The sequence below is a fragment of the Rhizopus delemar genome, genomic scaffold (assembly GCF_000149305.1).
Source record: "Rhizopus delemar RA 99-880 supercont3.1 genomic scaffold, whole genome shotgun sequence".
NCBI classification, from domain to species: domain Eukaryota; kingdom Fungi; phylum Mucoromycota; class Mucoromycetes; order Mucorales; family Rhizopodaceae; genus Rhizopus; species Rhizopus delemar.
Window position 1 is genome coordinate 375,473 of NW_027137827.1, and position 23,397 is coordinate 398,869.

At 33.3% G+C, this 23,397-nt stretch overlaps 11 protein-coding genes across 11 annotated transcripts; 6 read left to right on the plus strand and 5 right to left on the minus strand.

Annotated features, from left to right (window-relative positions):
• Nucleotides 1–2,990: 2,990 nt before the first annotated feature.
• Nucleotides 2,991–3,600, minus strand: RO3G_00152 (uncharacterized protein; the record flags this gene model as incomplete). The annotated part of the gene is made up of 3 exons (XM_067654743.1): nt 2,991–3,082; nt 3,272–3,300; nt 3,545–3,600. 3 exons carry the CDS (start codon nt 3,598–3,600, stop codon nt 2,991–2,993), a joined length of 177 nt encoding a protein of 58 aa, XP_067510844.1.
• A 1,030-nt stretch (nt 3,601–4,630) lies between these two features.
• Nucleotides 4,631–5,937, plus strand: RO3G_00153 (uncharacterized protein; the record flags this gene model as incomplete). Its single annotated transcript, XM_067654744.1, has 4 exons — nt 4,631–4,660; nt 4,713–5,358; nt 5,420–5,538; nt 5,608–5,937. The coding sequence occupies 4 exons, from the start codon at nt 4,631–4,633 to the stop codon at nt 5,935–5,937; spliced, it is 1,125 nt and encodes a 374-aa protein (XP_067510845.1).
• Nucleotides 5,938–7,426: 1,489 nt separating this feature from the next.
• RO3G_00154 (uncharacterized protein) lies at nt 7,427–9,617 on the plus strand (the record flags this gene model as incomplete). The annotated part of the gene is made up of 6 exons (XM_067654745.1): nt 7,427–8,036; nt 8,102–8,322; nt 8,375–8,437; nt 8,497–8,594; nt 8,652–9,426; nt 9,594–9,617. 6 exons carry the CDS (start codon nt 7,427–7,429, stop codon nt 9,615–9,617), a joined length of 1,791 nt encoding a protein of 596 aa, XP_067510846.1.
• A 1,586-nt stretch (nt 9,618–11,203) lies between these two features.
• On the minus strand, nt 11,204–12,505 carry RO3G_00155 (uncharacterized protein; the record flags this gene model as incomplete). The annotated part of the gene is made up of 2 exons (XM_067654746.1): nt 11,204–11,637; nt 11,725–12,505. 2 exons carry the CDS (start codon nt 12,503–12,505, stop codon nt 11,204–11,206), a joined length of 1,215 nt encoding a protein of 404 aa, XP_067510847.1.
• Nucleotides 12,506–13,972: 1,467 nt separating this feature from the next.
• On the plus strand, nt 13,973–14,706 carry RO3G_00156 (uncharacterized protein; the record flags this gene model as incomplete). Its single annotated transcript, XM_067654747.1, has 3 exons — nt 13,973–14,058; nt 14,162–14,217; nt 14,270–14,706. The coding sequence occupies 3 exons, from the start codon at nt 13,973–13,975 to the stop codon at nt 14,704–14,706; spliced, it is 579 nt and encodes a 192-aa protein (XP_067510848.1).
• Nucleotides 14,707–15,668: 962 nt separating this feature from the next.
• Nucleotides 15,669–16,444, plus strand: RO3G_00157 (uncharacterized protein; the record flags this gene model as incomplete). Its single annotated transcript, XM_067654748.1, has 5 exons — nt 15,669–15,729; nt 15,790–15,894; nt 15,943–15,977; nt 16,162–16,303; nt 16,359–16,444. The coding sequence occupies 5 exons, from the start codon at nt 15,669–15,671 to the stop codon at nt 16,442–16,444; spliced, it is 429 nt and encodes a 142-aa protein (XP_067510849.1).
• Nucleotides 16,445–16,594: 150 nt separating this feature from the next.
• Nucleotides 16,595–16,861, minus strand: RO3G_00158 (uncharacterized protein; the record flags this gene model as incomplete). The annotated part of the gene is made up of 1 exon (XM_067654749.1): nt 16,595–16,861. The coding sequence occupies one exon, from the start codon at nt 16,859–16,861 to the stop codon at nt 16,595–16,597; it is 267 nt and encodes an 88-aa protein (XP_067510850.1).
• Nucleotides 16,862–16,869: 8 nt separating this feature from the next.
• Nucleotides 16,870–17,148, minus strand: RO3G_00159 (uncharacterized protein; the record flags this gene model as incomplete). Its single annotated transcript, XM_067654750.1, has 2 exons — nt 16,870–17,040; nt 17,083–17,148. 2 exons carry the CDS (start codon nt 17,146–17,148, stop codon nt 16,870–16,872), a joined length of 237 nt encoding a protein of 78 aa, XP_067510851.1.
• A 931-nt stretch (nt 17,149–18,079) lies between these two features.
• RO3G_00160 (uncharacterized protein) lies at nt 18,080–18,550 on the plus strand (the record flags this gene model as incomplete). The annotated part of the gene is made up of 1 exon (XM_067654751.1): nt 18,080–18,550. The coding sequence occupies one exon, from the start codon at nt 18,080–18,082 to the stop codon at nt 18,548–18,550; it is 471 nt and encodes a 156-aa protein (XP_067510852.1).
• Nucleotides 18,551–18,884: 334 nt separating this feature from the next.
• On the plus strand, nt 18,885–19,953 carry RO3G_00161 (uncharacterized protein; the record flags this gene model as incomplete). Its single annotated transcript, XM_067654752.1, has 5 exons — nt 18,885–18,968; nt 19,017–19,105; nt 19,160–19,299; nt 19,376–19,781; nt 19,944–19,953. 5 exons carry the CDS (start codon nt 18,885–18,887, stop codon nt 19,951–19,953), a joined length of 729 nt encoding a protein of 242 aa, XP_067510853.1.
• A 1,021-nt stretch (nt 19,954–20,974) lies between these two features.
• Nucleotides 20,975–23,047, minus strand: RO3G_00162 (uncharacterized protein; the record flags this gene model as incomplete). The annotated part of the gene is made up of 9 exons (XM_067654753.1): nt 20,975–21,037; nt 21,092–21,612; nt 21,668–21,748; nt 21,801–21,930; nt 21,978–22,100; nt 22,225–22,505; nt 22,701–22,748; nt 22,803–22,881; nt 23,042–23,047. The coding sequence occupies 9 exons, from the start codon at nt 23,045–23,047 to the stop codon at nt 20,975–20,977; spliced, it is 1,332 nt and encodes a 443-aa protein (XP_067510854.1).
• Between the last annotated feature and the right edge of the window lie 350 nt (nt 23,048–23,397).

Below are 23,397 nucleotides of genomic sequence, written 5' to 3' on the forward strand. Positions count from 1 at the left end.
TCTCCGTCATTAACTCACTGATAGCTCTTTCCCGCTGGGTCTTCAAAGGTGGATAAGCAAAATATTCGTTGACATGCTCAAAAATATGATACCATTGACGAGTGCTTCACCAAAAAGGAATCTAGAAGGAGAGTGTTACATAATGGGAACGTTCGTGAGGTATTGGCTAAACTGCACAAGGAAAATCACATTGGATAGAAAAGTTCATATTATCTAGCCCAACAACAATTTATCTACGATAAATTATCTAAAGCTGGTAAGGAATTGACTTGTGAATGTATAATGTATTAGATGATAGCTCACTCAGTCTTTAGATCGAAGCAATCTAGCAAATCCTATCAAGGCTCCTAACAAATCTTTCTTCGTGGTTGGTTGTGACTCTGTTGGACTTCTGGAAATAACTTTACTAGGGGATCGGCATATCCTCACTAGTATTTACTATCTCACTAGATGGCCCATAGCTCAAACTGTCTCGTTATACGACGTGCTCACCTATATTTTAACGGATCGAGGTTCAGTTTTCTGCTCGGTATATATTAAATCCTTCTTTATGAAACTTGGATGCAAATCTGTCACAACTACTTCGTGTCAACTACAGACAAATGGATTATGTGAAATACTAAATTAAACTCTGTGATACTATTGCCAAACTTGTCTGTGATCATAACTACATCTATGAACGGAATAAGTATGTTAGTCAAACTCTATCGACACTTAGAGCATTGTTCAATAAATCTTCTGGCTTTTCTCCCTGACAGCTATTATATGGTTGTCAAATAATCACCCAGGAACATGATAGTACCTATCTGTGAATATGTTGAAAAAGAATATAATGTAGAAGTCTCCAAACGTATGGAGTACATTTAAAAGGAAGTAGATAAAATTTATATTACTACAAGAGAACAATCTGATCGTGCAAAACTCAAGCAAGCTACAAGTTACAACAAAGCTGTGCATCTAAAACAAATTAAGTTGGTGAGCAAGTGCTCTAAAGCAAGATGTCCTCTCGAGCAAGCTTGTAGATAAATGGCCAGATCCCTTCATGGTTGTTGAAGTGTTACGCAACGAAACTTATATAGTCGATGGTTCTCGTCTAGGCCGTATCAAAGGTGCAATAAATGTTAATTCACTTCAACCATTTATCAAAAGTAAATACATAGCGCCCGATGCCACAACACAAAATACGCTGAAATACTTGCGCGTAGACCGATGCAAGAAGAATTTCTGCTTTATCCCGCCCAAATCGAATGTAAGGGGACTCTGATATTATCCAATGTAGAAATAATTGTAAACTCGATTTGTGTGGTAGAAAGAGTTTTTTTCTTGCATATTTATTAAAGTAAATCATTAGAAGAACATGTTGTGTTTGAAGACAAATAGAAAGAAAACAACTCTGTGTTGGGAGCGTCATCATAGCATTCTACTAATCTCGACTTATAGTTATTGTGAATAATTATAACAATAAGATAATAAATATGAAAATAGGCTCAACCGATAACAGGACATTTTGCAAAAGCAACAATTTACAACACACCAATAGCTTTATTCAACACCTAAGACAATTACAACTAAATACATTGTTATGCCAAGAAACAAATATACATTTCCGTTCATTCGATAAATAACTCAATCAGCCAATATGGAACTTCAAGCTTATCAAACATTATGGACCAAGTATTGTGGAATCATCAACTTCAGTCAGTCCTAAAATACGGAATTGATTTAAAAAAATATATGTATTTAAATTCAAAGGATGTTACTATAATATATAAAATATTTATTTGCAATTAAATACTTTCTTAGACAAGTAATAGTCAATAAAAAATCATTCTGAAAAAATAAGTGTATAGGTTCATTGCAAAGTATGTGAGGATAAGGGTTATTGTTACATACATACATAATATGAACAAAACTAAATATTTCGTCCTTGAATACAAGGTTTGTACATGAATAACTGTTATTTAAAAGCCCAAATCTCATGGGACATGTCACAACACTAGAAGAAAGAGAAATTATACATGTTGGGGAAAAGATGAAGGAGGAATAGTTTGAAAGAAACTACTAATGATAAGCTTTACTAACTAGTAAATTAATGGATTTATGATAGCATTAGCATTTCATCGAAAAGACTAGGGCAAATAACATTAAATGCTTTTATTATGTAAGCCAGAGGAACAATAAAATTGTTTATATTCTTGACTTGCTCAATACTCATCAAATACGTGCAATTTAGACATCTTAGCTACTTTTAAATATAACTGGAAACCAAAATAATAGTAGATAGTAGATATTTGATTAATTGAAGCAAGTACAGCCACTGCTATCTTGTACACCGAGTTTCATATAAAATCTAGTTGATATTTACAAAATTGAAACAATTCAGTACTGTATACCAAGTATTAAATTAATTAAATGTTTGCTTATAGTGTACGTCTAAAGATGGCACTTGAATAAAATCATAAAAAAATTAAATTAAAATTTGAAGTCTAGACCGTGGCTCTAGGGTGTAACTATGTGATGCGGATCGAACAAATTCGGACCGAAGCGATTCAGCGAGTTATAGTTTTTAAGAAAAAACAGTCACGTGACAATTGCTAATTTGTATGTTGTTTAGTTTCGCTATACGGTGAAGCGATAACAGAAACCAATTAATAGAAGGCTGTAAAAGACTATTAATGTACAATAACAATAAGATTAACAATAATACTAGTGCTTGACTTCAGTTGCTTGAACGTGCAAAAAGAATATATTCGGCACCCAGAATTAATTTTAGCGGGAAGAAAGCCTTTTGTTTATTACTTTATAACAATGGATACTTTGGAATAATATATTAATATAAGGTAATTGGGGAAAATATACAATTGTAAAGAGCATTATGGTGATTTTGATAAATAAAGTAAATGATGTATCAATTGAATATTCGTTTTTATGTTGATTCTTTTGGTGTTCTTTTCTGTTTAGTGTGCTGGCACATTGGGTGAACAATGCGCTCAGAGATCGTCTTCTTGATGTATCCTGTGAGGGTAGAAAATAATAGGTACTGCAGACGAAATGGAATTTGACGCTTGATATTCCGATGTTTCTATTTATCATGTCAACTGGATCAAATATCAGGCTCATTTTAGTAAGATACATGCTAATTCTGCTTCCCATATGTTCAAAGAGGTATTGAAAGCTTGTTTGTTGCCAAAGGAGACGCGTTACTTCATGTAAGCACAGTAAAACAAAAACGGTAAAGAAGCAACCAATTTGTCAATACCAGAAGACTTACCTTCTGGTGAAGCATCTAAAATGAATGAACTAAAAAAAGGGATGTAACAAAAAAGCCTTCCATTTAAGTCTTTTTTTTTTTATTAAGTTATCAAAAAAATTGTGACGGTTGCAATATATGGTTGTTTAAAGAGATTCCACCCTAGAGTCAAATTGATGTCTGCACCAAAAAGAGCAAAAAAGAGATACATAGTCCTTGTATGATTGTAGCATGACTTGTAGACTTTGGTTTATATGTTATTTTACATAAAAAGTACCTTTGAATATCTTTTACATTCTTATGTATTCATCATGCCAAGTCAAGTTGCTTAAAGTCAAGAGATCCTTCATTGTGCTTTTTACTTTGTATTCAAGAAATTCTTATTACTTTGTGCCTGATTGGTCCTTCAATACAAGTCATGACAATCTGTTTCATAAGGTATATTGGCTTATAACACTCTGTCTCAGACTTTTATTTTTAAACCTTTTACTACATTGAGGCCTACTTAATTATTCTAAGTTATAAATCTACAGTATCAAATTCAATTTAATATTATCTTTTCATATTTCAACAATCTTCTTATTATTCAATCTTTGTTTACTAGTATTTTTTTATGCTATTTTATGAATCTAAGCGTCAATTGAAGCATTTATTTTTACATTGTACTCTCTTTGTGTTCTTTTGCTTCACTTTATTATTATAATATCCCATCTTCACATTCAAATAGATTCCTCTTTCTTCATAAAAACTTTACATAATCAAGCACAGTTATCCTTCGAACCTATAGTATTCTTGTAAATCTGTCTTATTTCTCAGACCCATGATTAAAAGCGCTGCTTTTATTAGTTATGACGATCAAATTTTTATAAGCTTAAATGCCAAGAAACTCTATAGAGTTGCATATTTACTTGACTCACATCGGGTAATCTACAGTAAAACCACTAATATAGTGAAATTAAAAGCTCAAATGGATAAAAATGTTAGACAAGAACTTGGATGAAAAAAGATTGTCCTCAGAGACTATTGTTCACTTTTGATTTATTACTATGTGAAGCAATTCCCCTGCTTTTTATTCAATTTTGAAAGTTAATTATTTGAGAATTTTTAAAAGTCTTTTTATTTTCTTTACAATGCTATTGATTCTTTTATAATTTCCACAACCAGGAATGATCAAGCGCTTGTTCATAAAACATCAAGCTATTGAGTAATAACATGAAAATATAATCAGCAAGTAGAATGTTCCATGAATGATGCAAAAATCGAACGTTTCGAAACAAGGAAAAATATTCTAGATCTAATAAATCAAAGGCTCTGAGTATTACACTAAGCAGGGGATTTTTATGCAAAAAAGAAACCGGTGCATTAAAAAGGGCAGCAATAATGAAACATGAAAACAATATAAATAAGAATGTATGCCTAATGTCTCTTTTGTTTCTCTTGTCCTTATTATTTTATTATGCAGATCTTTAATTATCTTGCTATTGTGTTCTTTACTGTTTTTACTGTATTTGCTCAAGATGGATCTGTGGGCAATGATACAACCCCTAATGCTACTATTTTTGAACTTTTAAGTTCTAACACTGGTACTTACAACTCTTCAAGATTTATTAGCCTCTTGAATTCTGACAGTGGCTATCAACCTATCATTCAACTCTTATCTGAACCCGCAAGTAACTTGACTGCGTTCATCCCTAATGATGCCGTCCTCAACAAGGTTTTCACCGCTTTTAGAGAGTACAATCAGAACCAAGGCACTAATACTACTTCAGAGTATCCTCCTGCCAATTGGACTTACCACAATATGAGCGTGTTAAATCTTCTTCAGTACCATGTAGTAAATGAAAGCTTCTTGTTAACAAACTTGACCACCAGCAACGTCAGTGTTGTCCATTCTTTGTTGAACGATAGCACGGTCAATCATTTTGTAAACTCAAGTTTGCCTATTCTTATTCAAGCAAATACTACTTATGAAAATGCTACCAATCAAACCTGGTTAGATATCAATGCCAAGTATCTCAAGTTCAATGTTGGTAATGGTGTCAATTCTTCTACTGTGGTCTTGAAAGATTTGAATGCCACTAATGGTCACTTTAACATCATCAATTCCGGTAAGAACGATCGTCAATATATAAGACTAGCGTTTACTAACCCCAATATGTACTTTTGCAGTGCTTATTCCTCCTTTGGAGCCATCCATTGTGATTCCATATGTCAGGAATGCCTCATATCTTACCAGATTGCTACGTAACTACCCTTTTTTAAACACTACTTTGAATAATGGCACCAACGTAAACTCACTTTTGTATAACTAAAGTGTATCTGACTCATTCCAATCTCTCTCTCTCTTTTATTCATAGTTTACTGTATTCGCACCTATCAACAGAGCAGTTGATAGATTAGATACTAACAGATTAGATAATGGCACATTTGATCAGTTGTTATATTCTCATATCGTTTACGGAGTTTACTTTAGTACTAACTTTACTCAAAACGCTACTAATAACATTGGACAATTCAATTTAACTACTTATAATAACAATGGTACCTTGCCCGTGTCTGTGAATGGTTCCCTTATTCAATTGAATGGTACTGCTAAAGTTGTCCATTCAAACATCTTCTTTAACAATGGTGTCATGCATCTTATTGACCGTGTCCTTAATGTAACCAGTAATTCTACTGATCAATAATTAGCTTGCAAGAAATAATAAAATATTGTTATTTAATGTCAAACATAAAAGAGTTTTCATCTCACAGGATTATAAAAAGCAGTTTGACTTGATAAATCCATCATGAATCTATCAGCTATTCAAATTATGAGGCTGCTTCATTTTTTTAAGAAGATAATTGTAGATGGCGAATGACATGGTCGTACATATAGTGTTTTGCAGTACAGATTTTTGTAGTTGAACTGTATACCAAGCATGGCATATGGGCGCGATTGCTGCATTTTTTTAAATATTTTGCCTTTTCTTTGAAGGTTGCAGTACTACTTTTTATAAAATGCCCTCTTGGGATCAGATGTTTAAAAATGGATGTTTTTTTTTTATTGATGACGAAAGTCTGCTTTGATTTGATATAATCAAGATATGAATGAATAGACTACCTAGGCTGATCAAAGCAGGAAGTGAGGTAGGAACAAGTGATGTAATTCAATCACTTTTTAAAGTTGTAGAGTATTACTTTTTTGTGATTGGAATTGTTAGCTATAGCGTATTATTATGAGAACTAAGAGAAAGTTAATCACTTTACTTTTGACTTAAAGATATCGTTGCTATTATCAAATTGACAGCCTACAGAAGAACGATAGAATAGAGGTTAAGGAGGTGCTTGTTATTATTGTAGATTGATACAGCTTGTCACGAGTGATTTATTTAGATTACGAGAACAGAATTATTATTTCAGTGAATATTACATGTAGTACTTTTTGCTCTTTGCTTTGCGTCTATTGTTTTTTTTAATACAAACCAGTTTAACCTTTGTATAAACTATTAAATTCATAAATTAAGTAATCGATTTCAATCATATAATTATACACTTCATGTGGAACAAAAACATCCTACATTTTGTATTCACTTTTTTTTTTAATTGTGTTTATAGTTGTTACGAAATACATCATTAAAGCAAAAAAAACAAGTGACAGAGACTTATAGTTGATGCATATGAATAGGCAAGATAAAAGATATTGAGTTCAATGCACAAGATATCTGTTACAAAGAGTAGGGGTGAGCAATTTTATAAATCAATACTCTCCAAAGACCAATTATTTTTGTATTAAATAGTTTGCATAGTGACCCCCATAATAACACACAAGGCTTAAGGATGCGACACCTAACGTTACTGTTGTGTAACAACCTTACAGTTTTTCCCTTTGTTGACAAACAGATTATTTACATTAAAAGCCCATTTTTATTGTATGTATTTACTACACTACTCACCTCAAATTTTATTGATTGCAGTATTTGTAAATAAAAATAATGAAACAATCCATTTGCAGTCAAAAATCATATATTTTTTTGAAAAGGAACATCAACCAAATGCAGTAAATAAAAGATTATGCAAATTAAAGTGCCCCAAGAAATTCACGTGATTGGGGTTTTGATTGAAATATAAAAGAACTCAGTCTTTTGAGATTTAATCTTTTTCATCAACACTTTTTTTTATATCATGTCAGCGTCTATGGTTGATCCATTTCGTGCTCGTATATGCCCTCCATTCGAATTAAATAATCATCAACAAGAAACACTTGCTGCTCTTTTAGATACCTTTATTGCCCCTCTTCCTAAAGAACAAGTAGATGAAATCGTTGAAAGATTAAAGGATACACATTCAGAAGAAGAAGTGCGAAAATTTTGTAAAATATCCAGCACATCTTTAGATTCTATTGAAGGAACGATCCAATTTGTTAATAACAGCATTTTGCCTCAGAAACGCATAGAGCTCATGAAACTATTGTCTTTTCTATCAACTCGTCCAGGCACATTTGTTTTGACAGGTCACTTTGAAGAATTTAAGAATTTAAGTTTGGCAGACAGAGAAAAAGCTGTTTTGGGATGGAAGAATTCTTATGTAGCACCATTAAGAGGAATGTACAAAAGCTTCCATTCACTTGCTTGTCATCCAGCTTTCAAGGAACACTCAAAAACTTTTGCTGAAGCAATGCATTATGATTTAAAGACAGATACTGTTTATGAAAATATACCAGAAAGGTTACCCATGTTGAGCTTTGATGAAGTAAAAGATGATTTGCATTTTGACGTTATTATCATTGGAAGCGGTGGAGGAGGAGGTATGACAAAATAAGATTAACCTTTTTTTTTTTTTCTTAAACTAAAAACTTGTGCTGATTTTCAGGAGTGGTTGCTGGTCAATTGGCACAAGCTGGAAAATCTGTTTTAGTGATTGAAAAAGGAAAGTATTTCCATGAAGACGATTTCTTTCATCAAGAACAAGATGCTTTTGTCAATTTGTATGAAAATGGTAGCTTCTCACCTACTTTAAATGGTTCTGTATCTATTGCAGCTGGTAGTGTCTTTGGTGGAGGAACAACTGTCAATTGGGCAGCTTGTCTAAAGGTAACATTGACCAGAAAAAGTATTGGATCTGCTGCTTAATTTCATTTTTCAGCTACAACATTTTGTTCGAGAAGAGTGGGCAAAGCAGGGCTTGTCTTACTTTATGTCTCCCAAGGTTAGTTTTTGCTTGTTTTCACTTTTCTGTATTGTTTTACCTTTTTTTTTCAATATTAGTTTTCAAAGGACCTTGATAAGGTTTTTGATCGCATAGGTGCAACTACAGAAGGTATCAAACACAATGGTTCTAATCAAGTGCTAGTAGATGGCTGCAAGTAAATTTAAAAATAACCCTTTTCAATTATTTTATGCTTAAAAGTTACTATTAAAAGGGCTCTTGGTTATCCTGTAGCTGATATCCCACAAAACACGGGTGGAAGACCTCATGATTGTCACTTTTGTTTTGGTGGTTGTCGTGCTGGCATTAAAAACAGTACAATGAACAGCTGGCTTCGAGACGCTCATCAACATGGTGCAAAGTTCTTGGATAAAACCAAAGTAAAGAAAGTGCTCATTGAAAAAGGAAGAGCGGTTGGTGTTGAATGTCTGATGAACTATGAACGAAAGGTTCGCATCAAGGCCGACCAAGTAGTTGTATCTGCTGGATCTTTGCAATCTCCTGGTGTCTTATTACGTAGTGGTTTAAAAAACAAACAGATTGGACAGAACCTTCGTCTTCATCCTTGTACAATCACTTTTGGCTATTTTGATAAAAAGATTAGAACATTTGAAGGTTCCATCATGACAGCTGTTAGTACTGTTGCCGAAAACCCTGAAAATGATGGGTATGGGTGTAAACTGGAAATACCTTGTGTTCATCCAGGAAGTTATTCGACTTGTGTTCCTTGGCGAGGCGCTGCTGCTCATAAAGAACTTATGATGCGTTATGAACATTGCACTCCTATCCTTATTTTGACTCGCGATAAAGACTCCCGTGGAACAGTACAGTATGACAAGGATGAGAATCTTATTGCTGATTACAAATTATCTCCTCGAGATTCTCGATCAATGCTTGAAGGAATTGCTCGATCTGTAGAGATCCTAGTTGCCGCTGGTGCTCGAGAAATTCATGCACCTCAATATGGTGTCGAACCGTTCAAGTTTGAAGTAAACGAAGAATCGCGAGTAGATAATCTCCGATTTATTGCATGGAAAGCTAGCATGATTAAGCATGGACTCCCTGATGAAGGTGTAGGCCTATTTTGCGCACACCAAATGGGAACAAAGTAGCTTTTAATTTATATCCTGAGCATAGTACTAACTGCTTATTATAGTCGTATGGGTATATCACCAAATAATTCCGTTGTCAAGCCTACTGGGGAAACATGGGAAGTCAAAAATCTGTATGTTGCCGATGCATCTGTCTTTCCTACTTCTTCTGGTGTTAACCCTATGGTCACAACTGAAACTATTGCCTTACATATTGCTGATTGTATAATTGATGATTCAAAGTCAAAGTTATAAATAAATTTTACATTTTCTTATTACAAAAAAAAAAAGAATACTGCGTTCATGAAGATGGTATTTCGATTTTTAATATACTTACTCAATGCCATTTTTCTTGTTCAATTTTGGTTCTTAGTTTATAGGAAATATATCAGAGATATATCAAAGAACCTCAAACGTAAAGGTATGATATGAGCTTTTTCAATAGCATATAGAGAGAACACGGAAATATACAAGTAATATTTATGTAGGGCAAATCAATATTTATTTTCTTTCAGTCGGAGGTCGCCCACGCCTCTTTGGTATTGGATCAACACAACTGATCTTTATACGAACACAGCGACTACATGGCCGCATTTTATCACATCCTGAATGTGCTTCCTTACACGCTTGGCACGTTTGTCCTTTGAAATGACGCTCTTCCAAGTCGTCTACAGGCATGCTGTTATTTGGCCTTGTATTTGACGTATTTAAATAAGCATAAAATGATTCCAAGTATTCGAGGCATACATTATGTCTTTTTGAAAGGTCTATTACACCTCTCATAAACCCATCAAATCTTTGACCATTTGAAAGATTTTCTGTGACTTGAGGCTCATTAGGATTTGTATTGACTGATGCTGACTGGTTTGTATTCTCGGATGATAAACTAGCTTGATTCATTGGTCTGTTACTTGTATACATAAAATTGGCAGATTGATTGGAAGCAAATGTATTTTTGATACGCTTTTCTTTGAATTAAACAAACTAAAATCAACAAAACTAAAAGGGAACTCTTTTATTGTGTAAAAAAGAAAAAAAACGAAATCGTTTATATGACGTTATCGTATGATTATTAACAACAGGAAGGTTAGAAGTTGAACTTACAACCAGTTATAGAGGAATGGGAAACAGTCTTGTTTAAAATAATGCTTTTTAGGATCATCAGCTTATTAAACGGGTTCTAATTATGTATCTGATTCTTTATAATGAGTTTATCATGTTCAGAAAATTAGGCATGTGATGCAAAATAGAAGTTTACAGCAACTATATTACAAACACCTCATCACTTGTCGCGTTTACAAAAGTTTACATTTTCAAGTGAAGTTTGGAAACGCTTATGATCTGACCTTGTTAAAATATTGAAGCAATTTGAATGTGTTGTTACTATCTTCCTATTAACATGAATCGTAAAAGATCATGCGAGTTCTGCGAATAAAGAACCATGTTCCTAAATGAAGATTGTACAAATATAGAACATTTGAAAATAGAGGGAGCATCGTTTGGCATATATTTAGTGCTTGATGAGGACATTTTTAGAACAGACATTAAACCTAGCTTAAAACTTTCTTTTAGTTCTTTCTACATCTACCATTGTCATTATGTATGTCCTAGAGGCTGATGATTGAAAGTTATAGACTTCTTTTGTATGTATAGACGTGTTTATTAAATTAAAATATTACAATTTGGTTTTTTTCGGTTCATTGTTTTCGTTCTGTTCAAACTGTCGTGATCGTTTGCTCTTGATTTCTGAGGGATTAGCGGGGGGAGGAATGTAAGAACTTCGGTGACGACCTAACTTTGGTGGGATTTTCCAAAAATACTGCTTATCTTTTAATGTACATTTACGAGCACTTCGACCTACTTGAGTATAAGTAGCTTTGCGCCATTCAACAGGATCTAATTCGCTATTATAGTAATATAAATTTTCTTTGGGTGAGCCGTCAGCTGTCTTTCCTTTACGTTGAATTTCTCCAAAGAAAGGTTTCTCTTTCAACACCTTTTTAATACGCTCGGTCCATAGTTCTCGAGGCTGTTCTGCGTAGACTGGATTTGACTTCATGATACGAGAGCAAATATCACTAATAGGCATAGATGATGTACGAGAAAACACTATTTTTATTGGTTTAATATCCATGCGATTGAAGTAAATTGCACGTGTTTTTTTTTTTTTTTTTTTTTTTTGTTATTTAACCTTACCAAGAGCGTCAATGATAACTTCAGAGTAGTCTTGTTCTTCAGCCTCAGATGAATCATTTTCTTTTTGTTCTTTTGATTTTTCTTCATTGTTTTCGTCTTTCATTTCTTTTTCAAAAGTGTCTATTTGTTCTCTATCTTCATTCATTGTTTCTTCAACTTGTTCTTCTTTTGTCACTTTAACAATACTTGTATCCTCTAACGGGATAATATCAACAGAAGCACTTTCTTCTTCCTTGGGAGGTTTAATAGGTGTATCGTCCGGCTTTTCGCATAGCTCATCTGATTTAAGTTCTTGATCTTGTAGCGATTCCTTGCCAATTACTTTTTCTTCCATTGGACGAGGGGGAATTCTGAATTCAATGTGATCGCCCAAGATGTCAATAAAGCTGTGATCTTCAAGTATAATAATGGCGTTCTGATTATATCCAACATGATCAACATTAGCGCCATTAAGGCCTAAAACAGTCAATTGAAAATGTTGGGATTCAGTATTAAATTCAATAGCAACATGGGTACGGCTGATTTGTCGATTGCGACGACCAATTTTGATCGTTGAAGCACCTCCTCGGCCAAGTATCACTCGCTTTTCGTAGCTACCAACAACTACTAAACGGGAATTAGGTCCTTGGATAGTGGAAGAATGTAGGTCAGAAGTGGGTTGAAGGTCATCTGAGTGCATTGCAAATCTTTCTATATCTTCGGGGCTATCTGGTAGTATGTTTCTTATAGACTTATGTTGAGGACTACACCAAGGTTCGTTTGTCGTACTGATGGCTTCCATGACAGGTAAAAGAGCGAAAAAGGAAGAAAGAAAATATTTTTTTTTTAATTTTTTTTTTTTTTTTTTTTACAAGTCGCGTCAATCGTCTAAAAAGGGGGCGCGGATAACCAATGAAAAATAAAAATAAATCGCGAATTACATTGTCAAGAGGATAGCAAGGATGAGACACCAACTTTTCTTTTTTTTTTTTTATAGACAATAATAGTTGTTTTCTGTTATTTTATTAATTATATATCTTTTCGCATTTGTTATATAAATAAACTAGAGTTTGACAAGAATAAGATTCTTACAAAAAACCTTCTACTACAGTCACTCCTTTTTTTAGTAAACTTCTAAAAAATTGCTACGTGAAGGTTAAAAAATTTGTTTCTACTGTATAATACTTATACAGAATAAGCAAAGACGGCACTTGTTACTATTGTCTACATTAATAAAGCAATATTTGGTAGAAAATAAAGGAAAAGAAAAGAAAAATCTTGTTTACAGAGTGGGTATGTTTTGCAAGCAAACAATATTGATAGTTGTGCAAAAGTTTTTGTTGCAATGACAAGAAAGAAAAAAAAAGGTTTGTCTTGAGTTTACGTTTGAATAATAAGGTTCTAAATTTTACCGAGATGTACTTGATAAAAAAAAATTAGAAGCACAGATGTTATTGAAATACAAGAGTTGATAACCGGATGACCTTACCCATAAGGCAAACATACCGAAAAGCTTGCACCAAAGGGTTTAATTGGTATCAATAAACATGTTTTACAAACAAGGAATGTACAACAAAATGATCATTCAAAGGCTCACGGGATGGCAACATGCTTTTAAAATTACAGATTAAGAACATTGTGTAAAGGGTTCACAAAGGAACCGTATCGGACATGCTTAGGGATCAGTTTAAGCTCTAGTTGATAGGTTCAATGTATATGGTGCTAATCTTTATAATCATTTACTAATCGAATATATTGTGTAAGTCAACTATTTAAATATTTTAACGTTATTTTAAGTGAGCTACAAAAATGAATACATGATTGGCTGTTGAATCGCTCAGGGTATAGTTTGGAAATGGGTGTCAAAGCAGACGGACAGAATCGACTGAAATAAACAGAAAAGAAAGAAGCAAATTAGTCTCTGTTGTTCCAATGGATGGAATATAAAGTCGTATGATATGTAGACATGAATGCTAATTAACATTTGTTTTTAGCATGGAAAGCCTATATTTTCGTGTATCACAGCAGTTCCCAACATTTATTATAACCGATATCTTTTTATGTAATACTTGTCACTCAAACTAATTGACGTGTAACTTTACTTGGACCATTATTTTTGTAGTGCAGTGCTTTTAAATTATTTAAAATGTCTTGCTGTTAGTGCAAAAATACGAATACTACCATTCAACTTAGCCATATTATTTCTTCTGCTGAAAAGGACTGTGCACTAATTCAAGCAAGTTAATTATCATCTTGGATACTTTTAAAGATGAAAATACCTTCTCTGGATGGGAAGAATGCTCATCATAGATTAAGTGTAACGATGAATAATGAAAAATATAGCTTTTACGCGGGGTAAAAAAGTGTAACATGCACTATATAAGCTCAAAATGTATATTTCATTATTTAAGCACCTTTCTTTTCTATTCCTTACATAAAAAATAAACATAATGTATAGTAACAACAATTGTGATACACATAATGAACTACTAAAAGAGCCAGTAGCTTTTGAAGGTGAGTTGAATCTTTATTTACTTCGCCCTTATTAATTTTTATGTACCTTCAGATTTTCAATTTAGTTATGGATTTGACTCCAATTTTGCTTTGCACGTTGAATTTGATATGCCATCCGCAGGATTAAATGAAACAGAGATAATTCCACCACCACCACCTTTACTACCAGAAAGCCACACTTCTATTTTGAATGAGCAAGATCAAAAGATATTTAATGGGTTTTTAGATCAATTTTATGCTGACACAGACATGGAAATGGACCCTTCCTTATTTTCTTTATGCAACCAGCCTGCTAATTTTGATGAGGAAGATCTGTGCGAATCATTCCTGCTTCACTCTCTTGAAGAAGAAAAAGACATTTCCAAAGAAGAGGGTCTTGGTTGTCTTTTGAATAGTTGTTCAACAACCCGGTTAATGGATAATCAAATCAACTCCGGCCTAAATACAAGTAACGCAAACCACTGTGGAGAACATGTAATCCTGCTTTAGACATACATAATTTGCTAAAAAGATACCCGTTGCTCCATGACATGCCTTGCAACACAAATCTTCTTTAACTGCCCCATTGCTTCCTTCTTTCCAAAAATGTTTATTGGTGTGTTGTACAAATGTTTAGCTTAAATACACCCGTTTCACTGTGTTTTAATGCTGTGCTATCTGTACATTAGTTAAATATACATAGATCACCATCCAAGAACAATACGTATTTACAAACATTAATATGATAAATAGAAGCTAATAGCTATACCTTTTTTTAAAATAAATAAATGATTTCATTTTGGCTTTGGTTCAATATTTTGTTGATGCTTTTAAGAGAAATCTCAACCTGGAATTGTACTGAATTGAAGACTTATCTTTTCCCGTTATGTACATTGAAAATGATGTATACAAACGTTTTACAAGGAGAATTATATACTACAAGTAGCAAATATACGATAAATCGTAGTGTATTATCATTTATAAGAAAAAGAAAGGCCAGTTCATATAGAATTATTGTCTAATTAACAACGTGAGTTCATAGTTTAGCACAGTATTTAAGTGTTTGTATTTAATAGCAAATAGTGAATGGTATCACAAGAGTGCACTGTATTCTTAAGCTATGACATGTTGGCTTTCATTGTCATATCTGTAACTGTTCTAATAAGTACTTTATATGCAGTATTTGCCCATTCTTTTACCGCATATAATAAAACCATTAAGAAGTAGATAAAAAAAAAAGATGTAGAAGAAAGCAAATTAAGCATAAAATACTGGTAATCAATAAACTAAAGATTTATCAAAGTAAATAATAGACAGTGTTTTTGAATGGTAATTATCTTTACGTACATCAAAAGTACTTTAGACATTGAAAATCGTCTTTAATTCTGAAATTGATTTCCGTTTTTCTGTATCATCTGGAATTGAAATTATTTTAAGCTATTTTTTTTCTTTGCTTTACTGTTTTACTCTCCATGTCAGTTTCTAATCAAGCAAAAACAAGAAGGATTGCCGTTCTTGGAGCTCGTGCTGTTGGTAATTAAGCTGCTTGATCTGATTTTGATTTTTTTTCTCTACTAAACTACTTTAAAAAAGGCAAATCTTCTTTAGTAATTCAATTTTGTGAAAACCATTTTGTAGACAGTTATTATCCGACTATCGAAAATACATTTACAAAAACTATCAAATATCGAGGCAGTGGTAAAAATTGAAAAAAGAAAGGGATTTTTTGAATTGAATGTACCGCAGAATATAGTGTTGAGATTATGGATACAGCTGGACAAGTAAACAGTATACTTTATAATATACATGTAAGGTTAACTTTTTAAAAGGATGAGTATTCTATTTTGTCTTCACATCATGCTACTAGCATGCATGGATACGTGCTTGTCTATTCAATTGCATCGAGATCAAGTCTTGATATGATCAAGATTATTAGAGATAAAATATTGGATTTTACGGGATTAGAAAAGTGTACCCTGTGTCGTTGTAGGCAATAAGTCAGATTTAAATATACAAAGGCAGATATCAACAGAAGAAGGTAAAGAGTTGGCTCAGCAGTGGAATTGTCCTACTATTGAAACATCAGCAAAACATGATGAGAATGTTTGTAAGTGCACACTGAAAACTTTGACTATTCAAGAAAAATACTCATAATTATATAGCCAAGATATTTGATTTACTGATAGCGCAAATCGAAAAAGCGAATAAAGCTCCAATTGAAGGGAAAGGTGGATGTATTATTGCATAAAAGTAAAATACAGCGGTTCCACTCTCAAATTTCGTTTTCCAACTTACCAAATTCGCTTTGGTCTTCAACTGAAATTCGCTTTTCTTGCAGCTCAAATTTCGCTTTTTTATTGACCAAAGTTCGTTTTTGTTATCATTAAAGTTCATAATTTTATTGAAGGTCTTGATTGCCTAATGGTTCCTTATCTTTGAATGAGATTGACCAACATCTCCACTCATTTTCTATTTGAGAGAAAACGGAAGAATTAGAGGTTATCATTCTAGATACAGTGCTATATTTATCTGTTCCTTGCAAGAAAAATAATTTGACATCTTCGAACTTTTCAACATCACCAAACTTGAATTGCTCGGCAATGTTCTTTAGCATGGATAAGATACCGAACATCCCCTTATGATGATCAAAGTTAATCTTTGTCATGTCAGTATTTAAAAAGGGCCAGAGACCTCTAGCAGCAGTAGCTCAATGCCATAGATCGACGACATTCTAAAGACATCATCGACTAAACAGACGTAGTTGCCATTTTTATCCTTTAAGCACTTTAACATTGTTGAGAGTGGCTCTTCTCCAGGAAACAAGGTGACTTTGTGTTCATTAATCTATGACAACTGAAATGCAAGCATTTCCAGATAGGGTATTACCAGTCTATTGGTAAATACTGATTCGCTATGAGCAGGATCGGCAGAAGATTGATACATTCGAAGCATTTCTCAAGTAAAATTGTTCATTCGACATAGTTGTCACTTTTTATGATATCTATGCTGCTAATAAAAGACCATTCAAAAAGCTTGACTGTTTATCAACTTCATCTCTGTCAAACTCTTTTGCTTTTTGAATGTTCTTTTTGTACTCACTTAAGGAGGTCTGTAAATTATCAAAGTAGAATTTGACAATTATTTTTGAGAATGTGTTTTGTTTGCTTACACTATCAAATACCCCATCAATGTAAGATACAAGGTATTCATCGATCCATAGGATTTACAAGGACCATATTGATTTTTATAATCATTGCAAATATCCTTGATGACACTACCCAAAGTGAATGCTATTGTAAACTGAATTTTCGTGGCGGAAATTCTTTTGGTTAATTTCTCCTTTTGGTATATTTAAGGTCCCATACTAAAGGTATTGAATAACTGTCCTTTTTATGGTAAATCTGGTGGAGCCATTGGTTGTCTCTCTGGGCGCTCTTGATTCCTCTCCAATTCGGTAATGGAGAGTTGCGAAGAGATTAATTGACAAGAATCTGAGGATGGAGTACTTGGGATGCGCGTAGTAATTTGGTGATGTGAGAATTGGTTTTGGTAACCTTGGTGTGTCCTGGCAGAGCTAACATTAAAGTTTTCTTAATCTGTATGAAAAGCAGACAAATCAGTCGAACAGAAAGCCTTCCCAACTTCAAGAAGAGCATAAGCATCACCTCATTGATTTTTTTGATAAGTGCCCTAAAGCAACAAGACCCGATGCAGTAGAGAGCTTGACGGAAGCGTTCGAGGACTTTAGCTTGAAAGAAACTTCTGTCGGAAACTTCATTTTATGTGAGTGCAACCTGACTGTTTTGCAACCTCTGGCAAGAAATAGCTTTGAGAATATTAAAAAACGCTACCAATGTGTTAAAAATTGATGCAGACTACTGACATGGACTATCTTACCAACTGCGTTTTCGTGGATGAAGCTGGTTTTAATATCAACATGGGAAGCCCTAATGCTCGTTCAATTAGAGGTACACCAGCAGTTGTCGAAACTCCTACTACTCGCGCCATTACGCATACCATATTGGGAGCTATAACAGCTCAGGATTTTATCTCAGTTGAGATTAGTGCGCCTTTGAAACTCAAGAAAGTAAAGGTTGATGGAAGCAGAAAGAGAAAGAAGCCCTTAGTAAAAAAGATGACAAAGGGAACTGTTACTGGACATTATATGAAGTTTATTTCTAAGATGTTAGATGAGATGGACAAGTTCCTTGAACTGAGAAACTTCTATGTAGTTATGGACAATGCACCCATCCATACCTCAGAGGATATCACGAGATCAATCGAGGCTAGAGGCTACAGGGCTATATATCTACCTCCGTATTCTCCTGAACTGAACCCAATTGAAAACTTCTGAACAGTCGTCAAAAATCCAGTGAAGCGAAGTGCATTTCAAGAAACCGAAGATTTGAAAACTAGAATTAGCTAGGCTAGTGAAAGCTTCAGTAGAAAAACTCTTCATAACATTGTTCAGCATTCTGTTGAGAATTTTCGAAGATGCTTTGATAAAGAACTGCTTTAATGAGCCATTAGGCAATCAAGAGCTTCAATAAAATTACGAACTTTGATGATAACAAAAACGAACTTTGGGCTGCAAGAAAAGCGAATTTTGGGAGTGGAGCCGCTATAAATTTCTTTTGTACAAAAATAGAAAATGCACCTTTTTTTTTAACTCTTATTTTTCCAGCCAAATGATAGACGACGTTAGAAAGAACTGGGACAAACTTTTACTTGTTTTTGTTCATGGCTTTAGAGGCTCTGACGCCAGTTTTAAAGTAATAAAAGAAGAAATATAAGCTACTATCTTTTAATGTTCTTTATAGGATTTTCCTAGTAGATTACAAACCATTCTTACAAATAGTGCAAAGGTAGATGTCGAAATAGAGGTCTACCCTTCTTATAAAACAGCTGGGTAAACAAAAAGCACATTAAGAGCCGGGAAGAAAAGTTAAATTGGAATTTACAGAGAACTTCGAGTTGCTGTCACTAATTTCTCAAATTGGCTTTGTACAAAGATATCAACACTCCAAAAAGAAATCTTGAGGTTAAACAGTAAAGCAAATATTATGGTTGTGCTATTAGGCCACTCTATGGGTGGTATTGTAGGTAAAGAAGAAAAAAAAAAGGGGGAGGAGAAGGAATTATCACTGTTTACTGTTTTTGTTACTTATACTTTAAATAGCCGCAGAAACAATATTGCGATTCGCAGAGCCACAGCATACAAATGAGCTATTGGGAGCAAAGATTATCGGTATGCTAGCCTATGATACTCCCTTTTATTCAGTCAATCATCAGCTCGTGACAGATCAGGCAAAAAGCGGCGTAGAAACATTGAATAAAATAGGGCAATTTTGTGGTGTAGGAGCGACGGCACTTGTAGGCAAAAGTGCCTCTAGAGCTATTGAAGCGCCTAAAAAAACAACTAGTGGTTTCAAATCTTGGGGGTTATTGGCTGGTGCTGTTGGTGCTGTAGCGGTAGGTGCGGCTGCTTATATGGCAAGGGACAAGATATCTGCAGCATTAGGTGATGTATATGATGAATTCACATTTATCAAAGATTTGACAGATATACACGGTTGTGATGAAAGGTAAATATGGATACACAAAAACGAAGCCATTTAATCTAACAAGGGTTAGAGTGAAAAAGCTTTTAAAAGTACCAAATATATTCTTTAAATGTTTTTATGCTATGGTATGTTGCAAAGATGTGTCTACTCTTTTTGTATTCAAATATACGTTTGATTAAATAGGTGCCAGTAAAAGAAACTACAAATGAAAAAGATCGTCCGACAACTTTTATAAAAATGCCACCCGAGGAAACACTGTATCTATTTGTACCTGTGATTTCTTCAGCACCTAATGTTATCAAAGCTCATACTAGCATGTTCAACCCAAAAGAAACAGAGGGCTATTATCAACTTGGTAATGACTCTGTTACATTAATAAGTGATATGGTCGCTAGATTTCAACGTAAGCATTAAAACATTATTTATTATTTATATTAAATAAAGATTGTATTTTGTCCTAATACATAAATGACTTATTCAATACTAAATAATAATCATGTCTTTTTTGTGTAACTGTAAAAAGAAGGCTTGAGAGAGTCTAAGAAAACAAACAGCTAATTTTAGTTGACATTTTTATGCGTTATATTTTTTTTTCTAATTAGTCTCCGCATTATATATATAATGTGTAGTATGCTTATATCTTTGTATTCTGTATAATTCTGTAATAGAAAATAAGAAATTCTTTTAAAAGGCTAGAGTTGATTATGAATAAACTCCCAATGGCTACCCCTTTTTTAAATACATGTATCGTTTTATGCTGTGAAGTTTATAAGGCAAAATGAAAAAGATACAGTCATTACTTTTGTAAAAAGAAGAATAGAAGGATATCTTGGTTGACAACACATACTCGGAAAAAAGAATATTCAGGTGTAATTCATGCCGTATCTAATATTTATAAACACACAAAAAATTGTGTGTGTATCACAATACAAAATCCCCTTACTTTTTTTTTCTCTTCTTTTCTCTCTATTTTTTTTTTATCAGTTAAAAAAAAAAAAAAAAAAATGAATAAATGTGAAAACAAAAGACTACCAAGCATTGACCAATTAGTGTCGTCTTTACAAGATCATTTAGCACTAAAAGATGCAACATCTTTGTTATTAAACACAAGTTATTATGGAACTGGATCAAAAGGAATTATTATAAACCAAGACTTTGTATTATACAATGACATACAATACAAGACGAAAAAAGGTCTCAAACTATTGCCTGATTTACGATAAACTATTCTTCTTCTTTTTATGCTTCTTTTTACTACTACTTGACTTTTTCACGTTCTACAAAGTAAAAGATTTAAATAAAACGTTATTTTGTTGTTTAATTAAGCTTACACTTTTCTCTTCTGACCAATGATCTTCTGTAGACCATGGATTCTCATTTGCACCTCCAATTTCTTCATATCCACCCGCAAATCCAAATGAAGGTGGTTCCGGGTATTCATCTTCACTGTCCGAACTAATAATGTCTATCGGTTTATTATTATTACTTTGACTCCAAATGTCACTTTTAAACATCGGCTGATATCTGTTTTCTTCCTGTTCCTCTTCTTCTTCTTCCTCTTCCTCTTGCTTATTTACGACGTTAGCAGAATAATAATCAATTTGTACATCTTCATCACCAGCAACCATTGGATTACTTGGTATATCTTCTTGGTCTGATTCTATGTTGGTTACTGGTAATTGAATGGCATTGTCATTGTCCATTTCACCAAACCAATCATCTGCTAATTCTTCTCCTGTATCAAATTGATTGACTACTATAGATGCTTCATTAGGTAATTGGATTTCTTTTTTTTCACTTGATTTGACAGGTGAAGTGGGGGGAGGAGGAGTATCACGCTGTAGCACAGCATCTATTTTTTTTTGTTTACTTTTTCTTGTTTCATTATTTTCCATTTTGTTTCTTACGTTCAGCCGCTATTTCTTCAAGTTCTTGGTCCCAAGCAGCTTTTAATTCGGCATGTTCTTTAGCTAGTCGAGGCTCAGATGCTATATAAATGAACATTATTATGCGTATGTTTTATAAATAAATTATTCTTACGTTGGTCAAAATTATCTTGTCCTCTTCTTCTTTGCATTGATTCTGGTACATCTTGATCAGTATCCAATGTTTCTAATAAGTCTACTATTTCTACTGCCTTTAATTCAAGTTGCTTTCTTAATGCTTCCATCTAATATAAAAGTCAATATAATAAATATAATCATGTACACACATTACCATAAGCTGCAGAAATGGTACGCCCAAATATTCGTAAATATATTTTAAGCCTAAACCAGTCTTCATACTTGTTTCAGCATATCGTATCAAATTGGGTTTTAATGCTCCTTTTTCCATTCGTTCCTGATTATGTTGATAAAGCGTGGCGTGAATTTGATCCAATTCAATCTTTCTTTCTGCACTTTTATCTGCAAAATTGCCCTATCTCTATGTTATTATACATCTTACTTATAACATTATGACTTACAAGAACAAGGACAGATAATGATTCTGGTACGTGTGATAGTTCATTATTGACATAATCAAATGTCCAAGGTTTTGTTACATCAAACAAGAACAAAGCTGCATGTGTATTTCGATAGACATTGACAGTAGACGCATCTAATCCCATATCTTGTTTTGGTTGAATTGATTTTTGTTGAGGTGCGTTATGTTCAAGTTTAATACCAACATCGTCGGATGTATTGTGTTTATTATGTGCTTTATCAATTACATCCCATATCTCTACCTTTATAATATCATTTGTATCTATTATCATAATTTAGCAGTAATACAAACATGAAATATTTAATATGTGAGTAACCTTTATAATGCCATGGGATATTCATTACTTGTATTTCAGGCGTTGAGCTATATTCTTCTTTGAACTCGTGCCCTTGAAGTCGTTGAACTACAATAACTATCTGTTAGATTGTGTACATTTTCTTTCTCTCTCGTTTTTACATAGACTTGATTTGCCTGTCATTACATCCCCACGTAAAATTACTTTCACTAAAAAAAACTTTGTTTATTATCGTTTTTTTTTATTTAAATTATACTTTTTACTGTTGTAATGAACGCCCTTTTTAAAAGCATTACTCATTGCTCTTAAAGGTGGCTGTTGCTGCTGTTGCTGCTGTTGTTGCTGCAAAATAGGAGGTGTATTCGGACCAAGTACTACTTCCTTTTCATACTACATGTTAGTTTGCTTCCTTAACAATCACAAAATAAAAAACCTTTTTAGTTCCAAATGACCAAAGAAAACTCATGAAGAAATAAAAATAATTTTACGCACAAAAAAATACAGACATGTTTTATTCCGCATGAAACCATGAGCGTGAAACAGCCAACCTATATTTTTTATCTAGAGAAATGGATTCATTTCCAATCAGTATTTCTTTATCTTATGTTACAGAAAAAATTCTACGAATCTAAGTGATAAAGAACTCCATGGATTAAACGAGTTTATGCTTAATAACAGGCTCTACTGAATAATAGATATTACTTGAAAGAATCAGATAAGAAGGATCCTTGTTAGAGAGGTGATGCTTTTCTTTAGTTAAATAGTTCTGGACACTTTCATAAACTTTAATGTTTTGAGTACTCACTGTTGTCAGACCTCTTGGACATGCTTGTTTTTCAAAGTTTATTCAGTTGAGTG